The 18,168-nt window shown below is 44.4% G+C and overlaps 1 protein-coding gene across 8 annotated transcripts in view; it reads left to right on the forward strand.

The window, feature by feature from the left end:
• Positions 1-18,168, forward strand: part of LOC112252559 (homeodomain-interacting protein kinase 2-like) — a 95,896-nt gene continuing 77,728 nt past the window's right edge. For all 8 annotated transcript variants that reach the window (XR_006083615.1, XM_042323261.1, XM_042323264.1 and 5 more), the window contains exon 1: positions 1-337. Coding sequence is in view for 7 of the 8 variants with exons in the window: in XM_042323261.1 (XP_042179195.1) it covers positions 319-337 (19 nt within the window). In the remaining variant the exon portion in view is untranslated. The remainder of the gene's footprint in view (positions 338-18,168) is intronic.

Below are 18,168 nucleotides of genomic sequence, written 5' to 3' on the forward strand. Positions count from 1 at the left end.
CAACTTTTGCAGGGACTCTACAGACATGTCGTACACTAGCTGAAGTCAACCTGCAATTTGGCTCAACATGTGAGCCAAAAAACTATTCACAATCGGCAGGGTTTTGTTGCAGAAATAATACACAATATTTTTCCCGTGGACTGAGCACGAATTTGTAACCTTGGATGGGATTTTAGATTTTTCTTCTCACTAATGAACTGAGCTAGTAATGCAGGAGACAGCGACTCTGTCAGGGGCTCAAGATGGCAGATTTTTACTGAGTTCTGAACAGATATCTCGCTTTATTTTTTGCCATGAATAACAGAAGTCCTTGCACCGATGGCCCCTGTATACGAAGGTAAGATATGTTTATATCTGAAGTATTTTTGAGGTCAACCAGTCTTGTATAAAATAATATTGTGAATAAGAAAGAGGCAAGAGAGATAACTGTCTTGCACCCTATCGCTTCTTTGTATTACAAAATGATAGAATGATGCATTTTCTGTTTAGTGTTTAGTTTAGCTCCATTTTAGTTTGATAATATGTATCACTTTGTCATAATAGTTATTGCTCTGGTTGAAAATATGTAGTGTGACATCGATGGTCGAATCCTTATGTAGGCTACAGTCTGCATCCCTAGCCGTCATAATTATTCTCTTGTGATGTTCCCGTGTGATATCCCACGATTTTAACCAAGTCGGCTACAAATACATTTCAAAAATCTTCATTTGAAAGCTATTGCATTTGATTGCAAATAGTCTTGGTGTTGAAATTACACCATTGCTCTATAGCCTACAGAGGAGAGAGAAAGGGCGAGAAGAAAGAGCATCGCAGTTCGCACATAGTCACGCAACCGGAGAGCAAATTTAGCCTAATTTATCTCAATTTAAAACCTACACTTTCAATTTCTGGTTAAATCCATAACGTTTATTCATTTGTGCAAAGATAGATTTTCAACCAAAAGCAAAGACATGCTTATGTAGCCTACTGCTGTTGCTGCATTACGTCTGTGACTAATCCCATTGAGAGAATTGTACTCGGCATGTTTAGGAAAAATGCTATGCCCTAAAGACACGAGTAGAGTGCAATTCTATTTTGTTCTGTTACAATGTCTCACATGGTAAAGAGCCTTAATTCTTGGAATAAGGCAGACCAGATAGAGACAGGTCTCATGGATATGGTACAATTGTAATTTTCTATAAAGTAGCTACATGTTGTGATGACTACCAGGGCAAATGCTATTTGGTCATCTACTAATATCCATAATCTTTTCGTATTATAAACTACTGCACAATACACCTCCATGCTCTTTAGAATTACACTGCAGATTTTTTTGGGACATACATTCTTGTCATTAACCTCCAAAAAGGAGCCATTACTTTCTTTTTTGGTTAGGGTGTAATGTGAAAATGTATGTTTTTATTATTGCCGTTTGTGTATTTTACTATTAGTCCGTGCTCCCTCTGCTGGTTTAACTTGGAACATAACCCTTTGTAACAAACCAGTAACTACATATACAATCACGTTTAGTTTGGATGCATTTTTTTGTTGTTGGAAATGTGAAAGTTGGTGTAGGCCTAAATTGTGCCAAAAACAAATAGTGTAAGGCGTAGTAATTGTTAGAAAGCATGCAATTCCAATTTAGGTCTATATTTTCATGAATCATAGGCTACAGTTGAAACTATAGTTAGAGAGGGACAAATGACTGATTATTTGGTAGGCAATTCGTTTCACTAGATTTGTGAAACGTAGGCTACATGCATGGTCATATCCTTTATGCCAATCCAGCCAGACTGATTAGTTGCAGACTGGCTTAGAGCGCTCTGCATGTTAAACTCAACAGCCATATAGGCTTGCATTAGCATGAAAAGGAGAGTTGAAATGAGACTCCACTGTGCAAGGTAATTAGTTGGAATGGTGTTCCCTGGCTTGCCTTTCATCATGGCGAGAAGCTGAGGAATTAATTGTCTACCTTCTCTGTTCTCGCCTGCTATGTGGAGCAGCAGCCAGGAACAGCAATGGAAATGGCCACATCCACTGGTAGAAAATGGTGACAGGGATCATCCATGTGCAAAGAGACCATCATGATGCTGGTATTCTGTGGACATTCAATAACCAAGACTGAAATGTCTCCCTCCCGAATCTGTAGCCCTATCCTGCAGTCACATGACTGTGGCCTCATGGGTGGAATGTTATTCATATTTTTCAGAATTAATAAACATTATTTCAAAAACCCACAGAAAATCCGGTGTTTCTATGTGAAACGTTTAAAAAAAAACTATCTCAGTCTTCTGTGATGTAATATTGGGGTGAAAACGGAATACATTTCACCTCTATATCTGACATGGTCCAGGTATCTTTTTTTTAAGCCCATTTTGTTTCAAAGTAGATTTGTTTAAGACTACAAAGAAACACTCTGTGTGACCCTGATTTAGCCCACTGTAGTAAAATGTTAAAGGTACTGTGCAGTAGGCACTGCTCCCCCTACCCTCAAGGTTTTTTCTCATGATCAATTTAGTACCAACAAAACCACTGGTATTTGATTTGATCAACAGTGTGCCTATGGAGAAAGATAATCAAAGGGTAGGTGAGTTAGTGTCTTACGGGACGCTGTGGTAGTGATGGTTCGGAGCCAGATGTGCCAGTCTTGCCGCCCTGGCCTGGCCCCTGCCTGTCTCTGCCCTGTTGAGTTTGTGTGTTAGTCTAAGCTCTGGCTGCCCAGCGCCCTGGCTGCCCAGTCTCATAACCCAAACTGACACGTTGATGAATGTATGATGGAGGGAGCAGGATCAGCAGCCCCCAGCTGTGGAAAAGCTAGTATTCAGACACAGTCTCATGTCCCAGTCAGGGGAAAGTGGGGGTTGGGGGTGGGGGGGGTCAGTGGACGCCAGACAGCCCAGAGCAGGGCACCAGCTAGCTTAATTTGTGGATCTGTTTCGCAGAGTCTCAGGTCAAACAATATCTTAGAGAGCATTCGCAAGGCCGGAGACACTCTCATTGAAAAATGACAGAGAATAGATCAGAGGCTGCCGCTGAGACGATGATGATGATGATGATTGTGGTGGTGGTGACAGGGACTGTAGGCTAGCCTAGCACTGCTGTTCATGTGTAGATGTGCGTTTTAATTCTCTGTCGCTCCGAGAGACGTACTAGGAAAAGAGGGAAATGGGGGAGGAGGGAGAGGTTTAGAGACCACTCCCTGTCTTCTATGGGGTGAGTGCCCTTCTTGCTCTGTGTCAGTGGGTATGTAAAGGCAGAGAGAGGGAAAGGCTGAGGTCTGCCACCTCTCTCACTCTGTTGTTGGTAGCTGGCTGATTGGTATCGTCCTCATAGGACTGTGACCCCAGTTTTCATTCCAAGGTCACAGGGTTTCAACTTTGATTAGAATTCCAGCAAAACCACAGGAATTTGGGGCCAAGTCACCCCTTACTAAGTTAGAAATGAGCTTCCCGGCGATTATGTTTCAATGCGGAGCGGAGAGTTTTGAGAGTTTAGCTAGTGACATAGCTTGGTTAGTCAGCAGATCTGTACGTAGTAGTGATCGTCGCTCTCCCTGTGTTGTCGATGCACAGATAGCTCGCTGCGGGAGTTGAAGCCTATCACATGCTTTCCCTTTAGCGTGCAGATCTTTCCCCCATCCCCTTTGTGCAGTTGCTTATTTGAAGTCTGCTGGTAAATGTTATGAAAATTGACATGCCGCAGAACGTTACAAGCATCCCCTTTGCATTATTCAAAGTAGTCTATGTGAAAAGGAAATGAAAATCTAGTGTTCACTGTTCAGGTTCTTGGAGGTATTGATTTGTGAAAGCGTGTCATAGAATAAGCTAAGCCAGGGAGAGGTGGGACTAGGAATACGGCAGAATCAATGTGAGTTTGATGAGAGCAGACAGTGAGTGTGTGTTAGCCAGATCTCGGTGGAAGCGGGAGGGATATGGGATCCCTCTGATGTGTCTGTCTGGTGAAATGGTTCACAGGTGTGCTGCTCTGGCTGTTTGGTTTGGTGAGGAACAGATGGGCGCGGGTTGAGTTCTGACCGAGCTGAAATGACAGGTTAGAGGTCAGGCTGAACAAAGCATTCACAGGCAAAACATCAGTGGGACTGTAACGCTACTGCGTGTGGCCTATTTCTACAGGCTCTATTCTGTTCTTTCAACATGTTCTTTGAAAACGTTGGTATGGGGACAGAGAGAGAGATCAGAACGAGGAGCAATTTATTCCGATTATTTCATTAGTCCAAGTGTGCATCATTCCTCGATTCCTCAAAAAACTCTGGCAATATTCAAGGCTGCAAGGACCACTCCCACTCTCAGTCAGATCTTGGAGGACAGTGTGAGTCTTTGGAGGACAACTCACGTTTTAACGTGAGTTGCTGCTAGTGTGCTCAGTGTTTTGAGGGGGAGTGAGTTTTTGGCTGGGGATGTGCTGCTCAGTGCTGACAGAAGGCATTTCCGTACAGAGTGTTATGCGTGTGCGAAGGCCTTCTTCCAGCAGGCAGTTCTGTTGTTGCTCTGTGTTTGCTGTCAGTTTGTGTAGAGCAGCTGCCTGTGGCTCTGACTCTGACAAGCAGGTCCTGTGCAGTACATCCAGCTCTATCTGGATGCTGTGGTTTGTGTTGGGCCTAAGTATTCTGTGTCTCTGCTTGCTATTTGTTCCATCTTTAAGGAGACATTGTCCCTGGATAGAGTAAATGGAACAGAATACGAGCTGTTGGGAAGTTGTATTTGTTAAGATATTCATTGTATAGTCATTTCTGGTTCGTAAAGGCTCATTTCCATTGTGTCTTCCTCATGTAGTGAGAGAGTCTATTGTCTCTGTCATGGATATGGTATGGGAGAGTCTGGCACAGTGCATGATTTGCTTTTCCCATGACTTCTGTGCAGCAGAATGGCAGAGCTTCGAGGTGGCAATCTTTCTGTGTGTTTTTTTGTGATGCCTCCTCTGGCCTGGTTGCCTGGTGATTCCAGCAGCTCTCCTCCATGTCCCCACCCTGCTCCTTCCCCACCCCCAAATACCGCTCTGTTTGATTGTGAGATGAGAAGCCATTGGTAAGCTCAGACTCAACCCATGTGACACCAATGGACACCATCTGATGGGCAGATTGGAAGCCCGGTTTGGGGGGGTGGGGGGGAGAGGGCATTTAGGGCCTGTGGGGGCTTCTGTAGCGACAGCTTTTGTGCTCTCATAATCTTGCCTCCCTCCCCTATCGTCCCAGCCCAGCCCATCCCACCCCAGGCCACCCCAGCCCATCCCACCCCACCCCAGCCCACCCCGCATACCAGCCTGTTTGGGGGTGGACATTGTCCAGGCCCTTAATCCTATTGTTTTGGATAATATCCCCCCATACCCAGTCCATTTGGCATGGCATTCTTTGGAAGAACAACAGACTGGTTCTTTATCACAGACATGGTCTTCTAGCCTTTCATCATGGCATGTTACATTACACTCATGGAGCCAGGGCCCAATACTGTCCAATGATCCCACTGGGCACAGACGTCAATTCAACATCTATTCCATGTTGGTTCAGTGTAATTTTATTGAAATTATGTGGAAACAATGTTGATTCAAACAGTGTATGCTCAGTAGGATATCTTCAACATTGTGTATAGACTACAGTCTACAGTATCTAAAGGATTGTTATTGCTGGATGGGTACAGTACAGTTACTGCACAAAGGGAACAGCACATATTTTAACTGCCCAGTTGCCCACCCTCTTCTATTCATTTCAATGGGAGCTTTTCAAAGTGAAAAATGTATGGCCATTTTTAATGAAGGCTTTCATGTTCTCTGTCTTCTTTCCTCTACTTCAGAGAGAGAGGGGGGGGGGCATGGTTTAGTGTAGATAGATAGATAGACAGGACCAGTCAAGAGTTTGGACACACCTACTCATTCCAGGGTTTTTCTTTATTTTTAATATTTTCTACATTGTTGAATAATAGTGATGACATCAAAACTATTAAATAACACATATGGAATCATGTAGTAACCAAAAAAGTGTTAAACAAATCAAAGTATATTTCATATTTGAGACTCTTCAAAGTAGCCACCCTTTGCCTTGATGACAGCTTTGTACACTCTTGGCATTCTCTCAACCAGCATCATGAGGTAATCACCTGGAATGCATTTCAATCAACAAGTGTGCCTTGTTAAAAGTTCATTTGTGGATTTCTTTTCCTTAATGCGTTTGAGACAATCAGTTGTGTTGTGGCAAGGTACGGGTGGTATACAGAAGATAGCCCTATTTGGTAAAATACCAAGTCCATATTATGGCAAGAACAGCTCAAATAAGCAAAGAGAAACGACAGTTCATCATTAGTTTAAGACATGTCAGCCAATCTGGAAAATGTCAAGGACTTAGAAAGTTTCTTCAAGTGCAGTCGCAATAACCATCAAGCACTATGATGAAACTGGCTCTCATGAGGACCGCCACTGGAAAGGAAGACCCAGAGTTACCTCTGCTGCAGAGGTTAAATTCATTAAAGTTAACTGCACCTCAGATTGCTGCCCAAATGAATGCTTCACAGAGTTCAAGTAACAGACACTTCTCAACGTCAACTGTTCAGAGGAGATTGCGTGAATCAGGCCTTCATGGTCAAATTGCTGAAAGAAAACACTACTAAAGGACACCAATAAGAAGAAGAGACTTGCTTGGTCCAAGAAACATGAGCAATGGACATTAGACCGGTGAAGTCCAGATTTGAGATTTTTGGTTCCAACCGCTGTGTCTTTGTGAGATGCAAATAGGTGAGCTGGATGATCTCCGCATGTGTGGTTCCCACGTGAAGCATGGAGGAGGAGGTGTGATGGTGTGGGTGTGTTTTGCTGGTGACACTAACATTGATTTATTTAGAATTCAAGGCACACATAACCAGCATGGCTACCATAGCATTCTGCAGCGATATGTCATCCCATCTGGTTTGCGCTTAGTGGGACATTTGTTTTTCAACAGGAAAATGACCCACAACACACCTCCAAGCAGTTTAAGGGCCATTTGACCAAGAAGGAGAGTGATGGAGTGCTGTATCAGATGACATGGCCTCCACAATCACCCAACCTCGACCCAATTGAGATTGTTTGGGATGAGTTGGACCGCAGAGTGAAGTAAAAGCAGCCAACAAGTGCTCAGCATATGTGGGAACTCCTTCAAGACTGTTGGAAAAGCATTCTTCGTGAATCTGGTTGACAGAATGCCAAGAGTGTGTAAAGCTACTTTGAAGAATCTAAAATGTTTAACACTTTTTCGGTTGCTACATGATTCTATATGTGTTATTTCATAGTTTTGATGTCTTCACTATTTTTCTACAATGTAGAAAATAGTAAAAACTAAGAAAAATCCTTGAATGAGTAGGTAGAGAGAGAGAGAGAGAGAAAGAGAGAGAGAGAGAGAGAGAGAGAGAGAGAAATGAGATAGACGGAGAGAAGCATTGTGCACTAGATGGAGAAACGATTGGAAAAGCACTGGGCAGAGTTGGCCTTTCCAACACAACAGAGAGAGAGCCCACCGTGTAGGTTGACGGAGCAAGAGAGTATGGGCCGTTCTTGGTCACGGAAGGGAAGCGGAGCATCGTCCGGTTGGCTGGCGGAGGGCTGGCCGCCCCTTCACCGATGGCTGCAGGTACAGCGACACACTTGGCTGATAACCAAAGGACGTCAAATGGCCAGATGTGCTGTCTGCGGCTGCCCCAGGGGGAGGGAGAAGGGATGGACACAGCTCACAGTACAGAGAGAGACTGGGCCAATCAAGGGAATCAACAGGAATGGAAATGACCAGCACACATCTTTACGTTCTGCTTGCTGTCTTTCCTCTCTGTCTGTTTTTCCTTTATCTATCACCCTTTTTCCTTTATCTATCACCCTTTCTCCTTTATATATAACCATTTCTCCTTTATATATCACCATTTCTCCTTTATATATCACAATTTCTCCTTTATCTATCACCCTTTCTCCTTTATATATCACCATTTCTCCTTTATATATCACCATTTCTCCTTTATCTATCACCCTTTCTCCTTTATATATCACCCTTTCTCCTTTATCTATCACCCTATCTCCTTTATCTATCACCCTTTCTCATTTATCTATCACCCTTTCTCCTTTATCTATCACCCTTTCTCCTTTAAATATCACCATTTCTCCTTTATCTATCACCCTTTCTCCTTTTTCTTTCACCTCTCTTCATTTTCAGCTCTTTCGTTTCTGCTGGATCACTGACGAATCACCTAGTTGGTGTTGCTCAGTCTATCGCTGACGTGTGTGTGGTCAACATTACCCTCAAAGACTCAGATATTGCTGGCTTTGATGGTGTGATGGAGCGTAGAGGGAACGCTGACACCAGATCACTGATTCAACTGGCCTCTGGGTCCTCCATTCGTGCTGACGGGAAAATACAAATCTAAAGAAAAGAATGTACCCCAGGCCACAGTTCAGATACTTTCCCAAATTTTACTTCATCCCATGATTATCTCTTTAGTGCATTTTGAAACTATAATGGCCTCATGCTTTCGTCACTGTCATAGCTGCCCGAAATAGAAACGAATGTAACTTTATGTTCAAAGAAAAATGAGATTCTTCGTTTTTTTCTTTGACTTTTCACTCGTCTTCATATATATTTCTTTGATAGCCAGTTGGTTATTATTATTTCAAGGCCTCATTCATGACTACATAGACCAGGCTTTCAGTCCTTTAAAACCACTCCTCACTTCAAAGCCTGAGGCACATGGGTATAAACAGCTCTGCCTGACTGCTCTTAGAGCTGACCCTTCTTTTCAGAGCGAGTTAGAGAGAAAGGGGGAAATGAAGGAGAGACCGAGGGGGGGTGGAGAGACCCATGGGCCTCCGTGGTGCTCTCCGAGGTCGTGGGGGGTGCAGGGGAGGAGGAGGGGAGTGCAGAAGGGTTGCAGGGGTGCACCCGTCTCCTCTAACCTGTCTCCTCACATTGAGCATTGGCACACACACACACGCAAACACACGTGCAGGCACCCCTCGTCCTCCATGATGGGCCTTGGCAGCTGTGCGCTCAGGCAGGGGCTAGCAAAAGCTCTGGCTTTTCAGAGAATGCGCCTCAGAAAAAGGGCAAGACCTGACCTTTAGATATATGAAAGCTTGTCCTCCATCTCCGGCACTGCAGGACTGTTGTTCTTGCCTCGTTAACTTCCTGAAATAGACAGAGTCAGGGAGTTGAGGCCTGGCCTCCGCCCTAGTAGCTGATATGATGCTTATTGGCTTGCAGACAGTGTGGTCACTAACAGTGATGCTTGGCTATTTACATAGCTTGTTTTGGATGTTATGTGTATTTGCAGATCTGGTTTCAAATGCATTTTGAAATGATTTCAAATACTTTAGCTGGGCTTGATTGAGCTTGCCTGGAGCAATGGAAGTTATTGAATCGTGTAAACTCGCCCTTTGAGCACTCCGGGCAGGCTAAAGCAAACCCTCAAAGTATTTGAAAGATTTTAGAGTTGTACCCAGGTCTGGTTATTTGTGATCATACTCACTGTAAATATCCTTGAAGTCCTTATGTTGCATAGGCTGTGAACCAGACTGTGTGGAGAGCTGAGTTGGCTGCTTGGCTGGTTTCCCTCATTACCTCAGCAGTTATGTCACCAGACACTCTCTGCCATGTTTAGCGCACATTAAGTTGAAAACTCTATACCCTCCTCAAATGGTAGGTGTAATTCACGTGAGTTGGTGTGTCGGCATGTGGCCGTGGCTGTCTGCTTGATATGGGTCTGTTGCTGTGGCCTCTCCTGGATTCTGTGAAGAGAGTGGGAGGGTCTTCCAGAGAGGGAGCTACTCCCCTGTTCAGAGAACCACCAGTTAGGTCATTGGAACAGGAACCAAGCTGCTAAATGACTCTGCACCACGGCCCTTTCCTGGTCTTCAGCTCAGTTTCAACCCCCTCCCCTGAAATATCATGCCCCATGTGTGCCATGATCTGCCCCATCCCTAAGTTCTATGTGACAACAGAAAGGAATAGGAGGAGGTGGAGACAAGGAGTAAGGAAAGGAAAGGAAAGGCTAACCACACGTGGGTATTGATTGTTTGCTCTGGCGTGTGAGGGATAAAGAGCTTCAAGATAGAGGCTGTTGTCCCCTCCATGACTGGCCATCTCAGAGCAGAGCAGGGAGTGGGAGTTGCACTAGTCACTTATCATTATCCGACACATTGACTCAATGGCGTCCCTACAACACATTCTGTCTGTCAGTCCAATCTGCACTCCAGCAGACAAGACCAGGCTAATAGGCCAGCCCACTTCTCCGAAAATGCTGCTGCTCAAAATCAAACATGTTTTGAAAACACCTTGCCTGCCTCTCTGCTGATTGGTCGCTGGGTGACTCATCGGGTATGACTGGTTCTTCTGTGGTCGGGGTTCACCGCCCGACGAGGCAGAGACGCAGGGGCGGGCTATGGGTGTCTGTCACTCGAAATACCTGCTGGGCTTTGTGGGCACACGCACACATACACACACCCACTGTATTTGGTTCATTCCTGGCAGGGTGTTGAGACCAGGCTGGGCTGTACAGTTTCTCCAATGGGTGGGAGTTGTACAGGCGTAGCTCCATCAGTATGTTGGAGATTAGTGCAGAGCTGTTGACCCCTGGGTTCCTCCTTGGCCCCTGGCGCCTGTGTTAAAGCACACCCATAACCCCAGGAAATGCTCCTCCATAGTGGACTGGACTGGACTGGTTGGTGCTTCTTGATGTCTATGAAACCACAACCTATTGACAGATAATGCTATTCCAACGGGATATGTCTCTCTTTTTCTCTTCTCTCTCTCTCTCTCTCTCTCTCTCTCTCTCTCTCTCTCTCTTTTACTCTCTCTTTCACTGTCTCTCTCTTTCACTCTGTCTCTCTCTTTCATTCTCTCTTTCACTCTCTCTCTCTCTCTCTCACACTCTCTCTCTGATTCTCTCACTCGCTCTCTCTTTTCTCTATTTTCTCTCTCTCTCCCTGCCATCTTCAGCACAGTATCATGGAGGGCATGGATGATTTAAAGCCTGCTCTGCTCATAATATTGAAAATGAAACAAGTGCAAAGCCATTAAAATACTTTCCCAATGACAATCATATTAGGGTAATACAAATGTGCCCCTTTGCAAATGCTATTACTATCTGTCTGCAACCCAGTTAATTTACAAACCATGTATTTTCTCTTTGATTGTTTATTGCCTTATTCCCTCTGCTTGGTATCTTTGTCTTGTTCTACTTGTCTGTTGATTGTTTGGTCTGGGTCGATAATTACATTTCATTGGAAAATGTTAGACTGATCCACAATCTGATTATGGTCTATGACAGTTAATGGTTTCTTCAGAAATCTTTACATGCCACAGGGCCATTATTGGTCGATCTTTAGATTGAATTATGGTGGGTGATATGTTGTCTGTGTGTGTCTGTGTTCGTGTGTGCATGTGTGTCCTCAGTCTGTCTCTCTCTGGGGTTTTGTAACCTGGCACAGCAGCCTTTGATCAGCTCTTGCAGCACTGCAAGAACTGCAAACATGCCACCTCAACGTGCACACACACACACACACACACACACACACACACACGATTATATCATATATCGTTAGACTGCCTTGGTGTCTGAACGTTTAGGCCTACGTATCTATAGATACAAACAATAACCTGCTGTCCTGCAGCTCGTTAGGAGTGAGTGGGAGAGAACCTGCAGTGGAGGTCGGTACTGTCGGGTCGGTACTGTACATGGGTGATAAGCAGAGAGAAGAAAGGCAGGCTGCTTATCAGGTGTGTGTCCCTGCATGGCCTCGCTGTGTTTGCCTGGTGTCCTGAAGCAGTAGTTAAAAGAGAGCCGTTTTGAGAGGGATGGTGGGGTTAAATGCCTATTGTAGCAGCAATGTTACACTTTCTCCCTTTCTATTTTCTCTATCCATCTTTCTGTTTCTGTCTCTCACTCTCTCTTGCACTGTCTCACTATGTTTCTTTCCCTCTCTCTCTCTCTTGCTGTCTCTATTAGAGGTTGACCGATTAATCGGAATGGCCGATTAGTTAGGGCCGATTTGGCCGATTTTATTTAACCATTATTTAACTAGGCAAGTCAGTTAAGAACCCATTCTTATTTTCAATGACGGCCTAGGAACGGTGGGTTACCTGCCTCGTTCAGGGGCAGAACGACAGATTTTTACCTTGTCAGCTCAGGGGATTCAATCTTGCAATCTTACAGTTAACTAGTCCAACGCTCTAACCACCTGCCTCTCATTGCACTCCACGAGGAGACTGCCTGCTACGCGAATGCAGTAAGCCAAGGTAAGTTGCTAGCTAGCATTAAACCTATCTTATGAAAAACAATCAATCAATCATAATCACAAGTTAACTACACATGATTGATGATATTACTAGTTTATCTAGCGTGTCCTGCGTAGCATATAATCGATGCGGTGCGTATCGTTGCTCCAATGTGTACCTAACCATAAACATCAATGCCTTTCTTAAAATCAATACACAGAAGTATATATTTTTAAACCTGCATATTTAGCTAAAAGAAATCCAGGTTAGCAGGCAATATTAACCAGGTGAAATTGTGTCACTTCTCTTGCGTTCATTGCATGCAGAGTCAGTGTATATGCAACAGTTTGGGCCTCCTAATTTGCCAGAATGTTACGTAATTATGACATAACATTGAAAGTTGTGCAATGTAACAGGAATATTTAGACTTATGGATGCCACCCGTACGGAACGGTTCCGTATTTCACTGAAAGAATAAACGTCTTGCCATATTAATGACATAAGGCTCGTATTTCTGTGTGTTATCATGTTATAACTAAGTCTATGATTTGATAGAGCAGTCTGACTGAGTGATGGTAGGCAGCAGCAGGCTTGTAAGCATTCATTCAAAGAGCACTTTCGTGCGTTTGCCAGCAGCTGGTTATGACTTCAAGCCTATCAACTCCTGAGATTAGGCTGGTGTAACCGATGTGAAATGGCTAGCTAGTTAGCGTGGTGCGCGCTAATAGCGTTTCAAACGTCACTCACTCTGAGATTTGGAGTGGTTGTTCCCCTTGCTCTGCATGGGTAACGCTGCTTCGAGGGTGGCTGTTGTCGTTGTGTTCCTGGTTCGAGCCCAGGTAGGAGCGAGGAGAGGGACAGAAGCTATACTGTTACACTGGCAATACTAAAGTGCCTATAAGAACATCCAATAGTCAAAGGTTAATGAAATACAAATGGTATAGAGAGAAATAGTCCTATAATTCCTATAATAACTACAACCTAAAACTGCTTACCTGGGAATATTGAAGACTAATGTTAAAAGGAACCACCAGCTTTCATACGTTCTCATGTTCTGAGCAAGGAACTTAAACGTTAGCTTTCTTACATGGCACATATTGCACTTTTACTTTCTTCTCCAACCCTTTGTTTTTGCATTATTTAAACCAAATTAAACATGTTTCATTATTTATTTGAGGCTAAATTGATTTTATTGATGTATTATATTAAATTTAAATAAGTGTTCATTCAATATTGTTGTAATTGTCATTATTACAAATAAATTAAAAAATTGTCAGATTAATCGGTAGCAGCTTTTTTGGTCCTCCAATAATCGGTATAGACGATGAAAAATCATAATCGGTCTGTCTGTCTGTCTGTCTGTTTGTCTGTCTGTCTGCCTGCCTGTCTCTCTCTCTTTCCCTCTCTCTCTCACTGTCTCTGTTGGGTGCTGTGCTTTGTACAATTGCCCTGCTCGTGATTTTTCATTAATAAGAAAGACTGCTCAAATAGAGCTCATGCTGCCATCACCCTGTACCCCTCTCCTCTCTCCCCCCTCCCTCTCCCAAGGCTAGGGTTGCAAAATTCTGGGAACTTTCGGTAATCTATTGAAATGTGTCTAATAAATAAACAGGCAGAGGTTAGGCTGTGGCAGAATGAAACCATGCCAAAGGTGCCTCATAGAGGTGGCTTTTTATAGCGGCTGCACTTTACATGTGAATAACAAGCTGTAATCTATTATCTAACCGCTGCTGAGCGGCTGCTTTGTTTTTCCTTTAGATGCGTGTTCATGGCCACCACCTAGGTAGTAGACTATTTGTTATTCATTATAAAGAAGATTTGGAATGCATTGGCTACAAGTGACCTTATGGATTTGTGTTGTAGCATGTTGTGTATGGTAGCTAGTCCACCAGCAGTAGTTACCTGTAGGTTGAACAGGAACTTTGTTGTGTACTGAGGCTGTGGCCCGCTAACTAGCTGTCCCTGACTGCCTCTCTGAGGAATTATTCTATAAATAAGCTGAGATGGGAGCTATAAAAGTGGACCGGGTGGTCAATAGTGGCCTGGAGTAGTGTGTGTTTATGTGAGACAGTGGGGGAGCGACAGGCCCTAGCACCCCCTCTAAGGACCGTTCCAGGCAGACAGACTCACAAGGCCAGGCTGAATGACATGGCTTATTGGCTCACTCCAAACAGACAATATGTTCTCTTCACCGCTGCATTCATTTTCACCTCCAGTCCCCTGAGATGTTGGCTTGTTCTGCGCTGCTTATGGCACAGGAGAGGCTCTGCTATGGGACCTGAAGGACGGGTGTGGACAGACGGACAGACAAGAGAGTCAGACACCCGCCACGGTGTCTCTCTCTCCTGGAAGGGGGGTGGATAGCGATGACCCTGATGCTGAGTAGAGTGGACAGCAGAGAAGGGTAGGGGTTGGAGGGGTTCTGCTCCCTCTCTTCTCTCACGCCACTGTCCCCATCAGAGTTAATGCTTTGTCTCGATGGACAGAGGTCAAGTCATTAACCAGTGATCTGCCCCCCATGCGCTCTGATGATTCCTACAGATGCCTTAATGTCCTGGATCATCCCTAAGAGACAGACAACCCTCAGATGGGCCTCTGGTGATCTCTTGCAGACTCCTTGTCCAGTGTCCAGCTTGTCCATTCTACTGAGGGGGATGGTTCAGGACCATGGACATAGAGTTCCAGGTCTTAACTTGGACTTAGTTTCTGCTACATTCACAGAGGGTTAGCTCTGAGAAGGGTTCTGCTATGACTGAGGAAGGGTTGTGTATTTGATTCCTCCTCTCTCCTCTAGATAAGAGTGCTGCACGGCACGTTGTCATGCATACCACTATACAGGCCTTTATTAAAACGGCCAAGCACACAGGACCTAGTCAGATCAAGAGGGCCTCCAGCCTTTCTTTTCCCCTCCTTCCTTCCATCCTCCCTCCGTCGGCCTCCCGCGCACACTCTTAGGGAAAAAAAGGTTCTATTTTACCTTTATTTAACTAGGCGAGTCAGAACAAATTCTTATTTTCAATGACGGCCTGGGAACAGTGAGTTAACTGCCTTGATCAGGGGAAGAATGACAGATTTTTACCTTGTCAGCTCAGGGATTTGATCTTGCAACCTTTCAGTTACTATTCCAACGCTCTAACCACTAGGCTACATGTCTAAATGTATTTTTTGGGGCTGCCCCATAGGAGAACCCTTTGAAGAACCCTTTCTGGTTCCATGTAGAACCCTTTCGGGTTCAATAATGAACCATGTTGGTTCCATGTAGAACCCTTGCCAAAGAACCCCTTTGGAACCCTTTTTTCTAAGAGTGCAGAATAAAGTTGATCCTCCCAAAAAGCAGATGAACCTTTGAAAGAGGACATAATCCCCCCTGATGACATTGAACATTACCATTTCAGCATACTGCCTCTGAACAGGGGGAAATGCCACTGTGGTATGCTGCTTAATTGCAGTGCACTAAACACACCATGCTCTTTAAGGTATTTTAAATGGAGAGGCAGGCTACTCAAGGCATTCCAACATTGTAAATGTCAAACAATGGGCCCTTTACTGTTTTGTGTTTGGCACAGAGTTCAGAAATTCAAATAAATGAGGGCATTTGGAAGCTTTGTAGACTACAATGTTGGTTTAAATATAAAAAGCCAACAATTAACAACAACAAAAAGGGAGGTGGTTGTTACGTGTTCAGGGTTCAGATTTGAAACAGTTTTGAAGTTAAGTGGCGATTCAATACGGTGATTAATGCGTTCTGACATTCCAGTGAGGTACTATTGTGCACATTGTTGCCTATGCATGTTGTTCAGAGATAACTTTCCAGCCGTTTGACCCCATTCTGTTTGTTCATTTAAATACTTATCTGTCTCTAAGTCAGTTACTCTTTATTCAGCCCTTCAGTTGTGTTAACTGTAACTTTCCCAGCTCTCAGAGTTGCCCTAGTGAGTCATGGATACGTTAAATTCGCCATGTTTCGTAAGTATTTCCTCAGAATATACAGTTTCCCAAGTTAGGCAAGTCTCCTGGCTGACGCCTACATTTCTCCATGTCGCTCAAGTTTGGACACCTATAACAGAACAGTAACCAACAGGAGTCAATGACTAATAACTAACGTCAGTTTGAGGGGAATTTCAGATGGCGATGGCACTGCTATGGAAAGAGCCGTTACAATTTGAGCCTAAAGCCATAATCCCAAAGCTGCCTGGCTGATGCAGTTACTGTTGGTCATCCCTAATCATAGTGCTATAATCCTGGAATGTTCCATCACCGTCAGAACAGTAGGCCAATGCTCCATAGTATCTTATTCTCCTCCCATAGGCTCTCAGTCAGTCCCACGCTGCAGCAGCAGCACCGGTGACTAGTGACTACGGTGCCCAAATTATTTTGAGCAGCAAAGTGTCCAGCTAAGGAATCGGTGGGTAATCCAAGTGACATCTGGCCCTGGTGTCTTATGTGATTAGCTGAGTGCCTTGCTCCTAATAGCCCAGAGGACAGTCTTCATTACTTCATCCATCCACACGTTGTTACAAAGCGGCCTGGTGGGTCTAAATTCTACAGCGGCCGTCCACACAGACCAGTCCGGGGTGGGGGACAGAGAGGGGTGTCTAGGGCTATAGGGGAACCCTTATGCAAGACGAGTAGTTTGATTAAGCTTGAGTCTAGCAAGTAGCCCCTGGTAATATGCTTGAAGGGATAGTGTGGGGTTTCGTCAATGAAGCCCTTTAACTGCTTCTCCGGAGTCAGCTGAACTCGTGGGTACCATGGTTATGTATCTGCATCCAGTATGTAGGAAGTTAGGGGTAGTTTCACGAGCCAATGCTAACTAACTTACCACAAAGACTGGAAGTCTTCGGGTACAGCTAGCGTGCCAAGGGCAAAGGGCCTCATTGCCAAAATCCCGAACTATTCCTTTAATCAACAAGCCTACAGGCGTCGGCTTCAGTGTGCAGCATTAAGGTTAAGACCAGATGACCGTTAGGATGACCAGTGTCCCTGGCTATAACGGGTCAGACAGACATTTGTTAGGATGGAAGGGAGGAGGAAGAGGAGGGAGGAAAGGAGATGGAGGAGGATGAAGAGGAGGAGGAGAGGAGATTTGCAGTGAATTAATAATCTATCAGAACTCAGAAATCGAATAATGACAGAGTGACTAAGCACGTCTCCTCCCTCGCTCCCTGTCCCCAACACACTCCTGAATCATCATTTCGGGAACGTTTCGGGAACTCCTCCGAAATGTTGGGGAAATGTTCTACTCATTAGCTCCTGGATCTCTGCACAGCCTATTCTCTTCAGAGTCACTGTGTGTTTAGTCATCTATAATGAGACAGGAAAGCATGATTGTTTTTAGCATTAGGCTAGGGCTATGTCTGGTACTGTATATACTGTACTCACTGTGTGCATGAGTGGGTGTGTTTTAGGATTTTGATTATGTGTGTGGATTTTGTTTATGTTTACAAATGGCATTGTGAGTGTGAGTAAAGATGTACACAGTGGTAGCTCTTAAATGTGTTAGTACACTAATTCGTGGTACATGGGAGACTGTAAATACAGCAGTACCGAGGCCTGCATGTAAGCAAGCTTGTGCTGCAATAATAATTTCAGTGCTACAAACATCATTGCTAAAAACCCTGCTTGAGCTGGTTATTTTTGTGCCGTTTTTTGCTTCTGAGGCAGCCGATTCCCATGAGCTCAGTGCCTCGCAGTTTACCGGTTTTGATTTGTTGTCTTCAGGATCTGAGGTTAAGATGGAGTTGAAATGCTTCTCTGTTGTTTGGAAAGTAGATGAAGGTTTTTCTCTCTCCCTCTCTTTCTTTGTACCAACAGATGCAGGGTCTGGGTTGTCATTTTGCTTTTTGCGGAGGAAATTTCTATCATTCCTTGAAACATTTTGGTGCACATTTCTGTATTCCTCTGATGATTCTCTGAGCTCCCTATGAATGAGTATTCGCAAGAGCTCTGTT

The sequence above is a fragment of the Oncorhynchus tshawytscha genome, linkage group LG06 (assembly GCF_018296145.1).
Source record: "Oncorhynchus tshawytscha isolate Ot180627B linkage group LG06, Otsh_v2.0, whole genome shotgun sequence".
Lineage (NCBI taxonomy): Eukaryota > Metazoa > Chordata > Actinopteri > Salmoniformes > Salmonidae > Oncorhynchus > Oncorhynchus tshawytscha.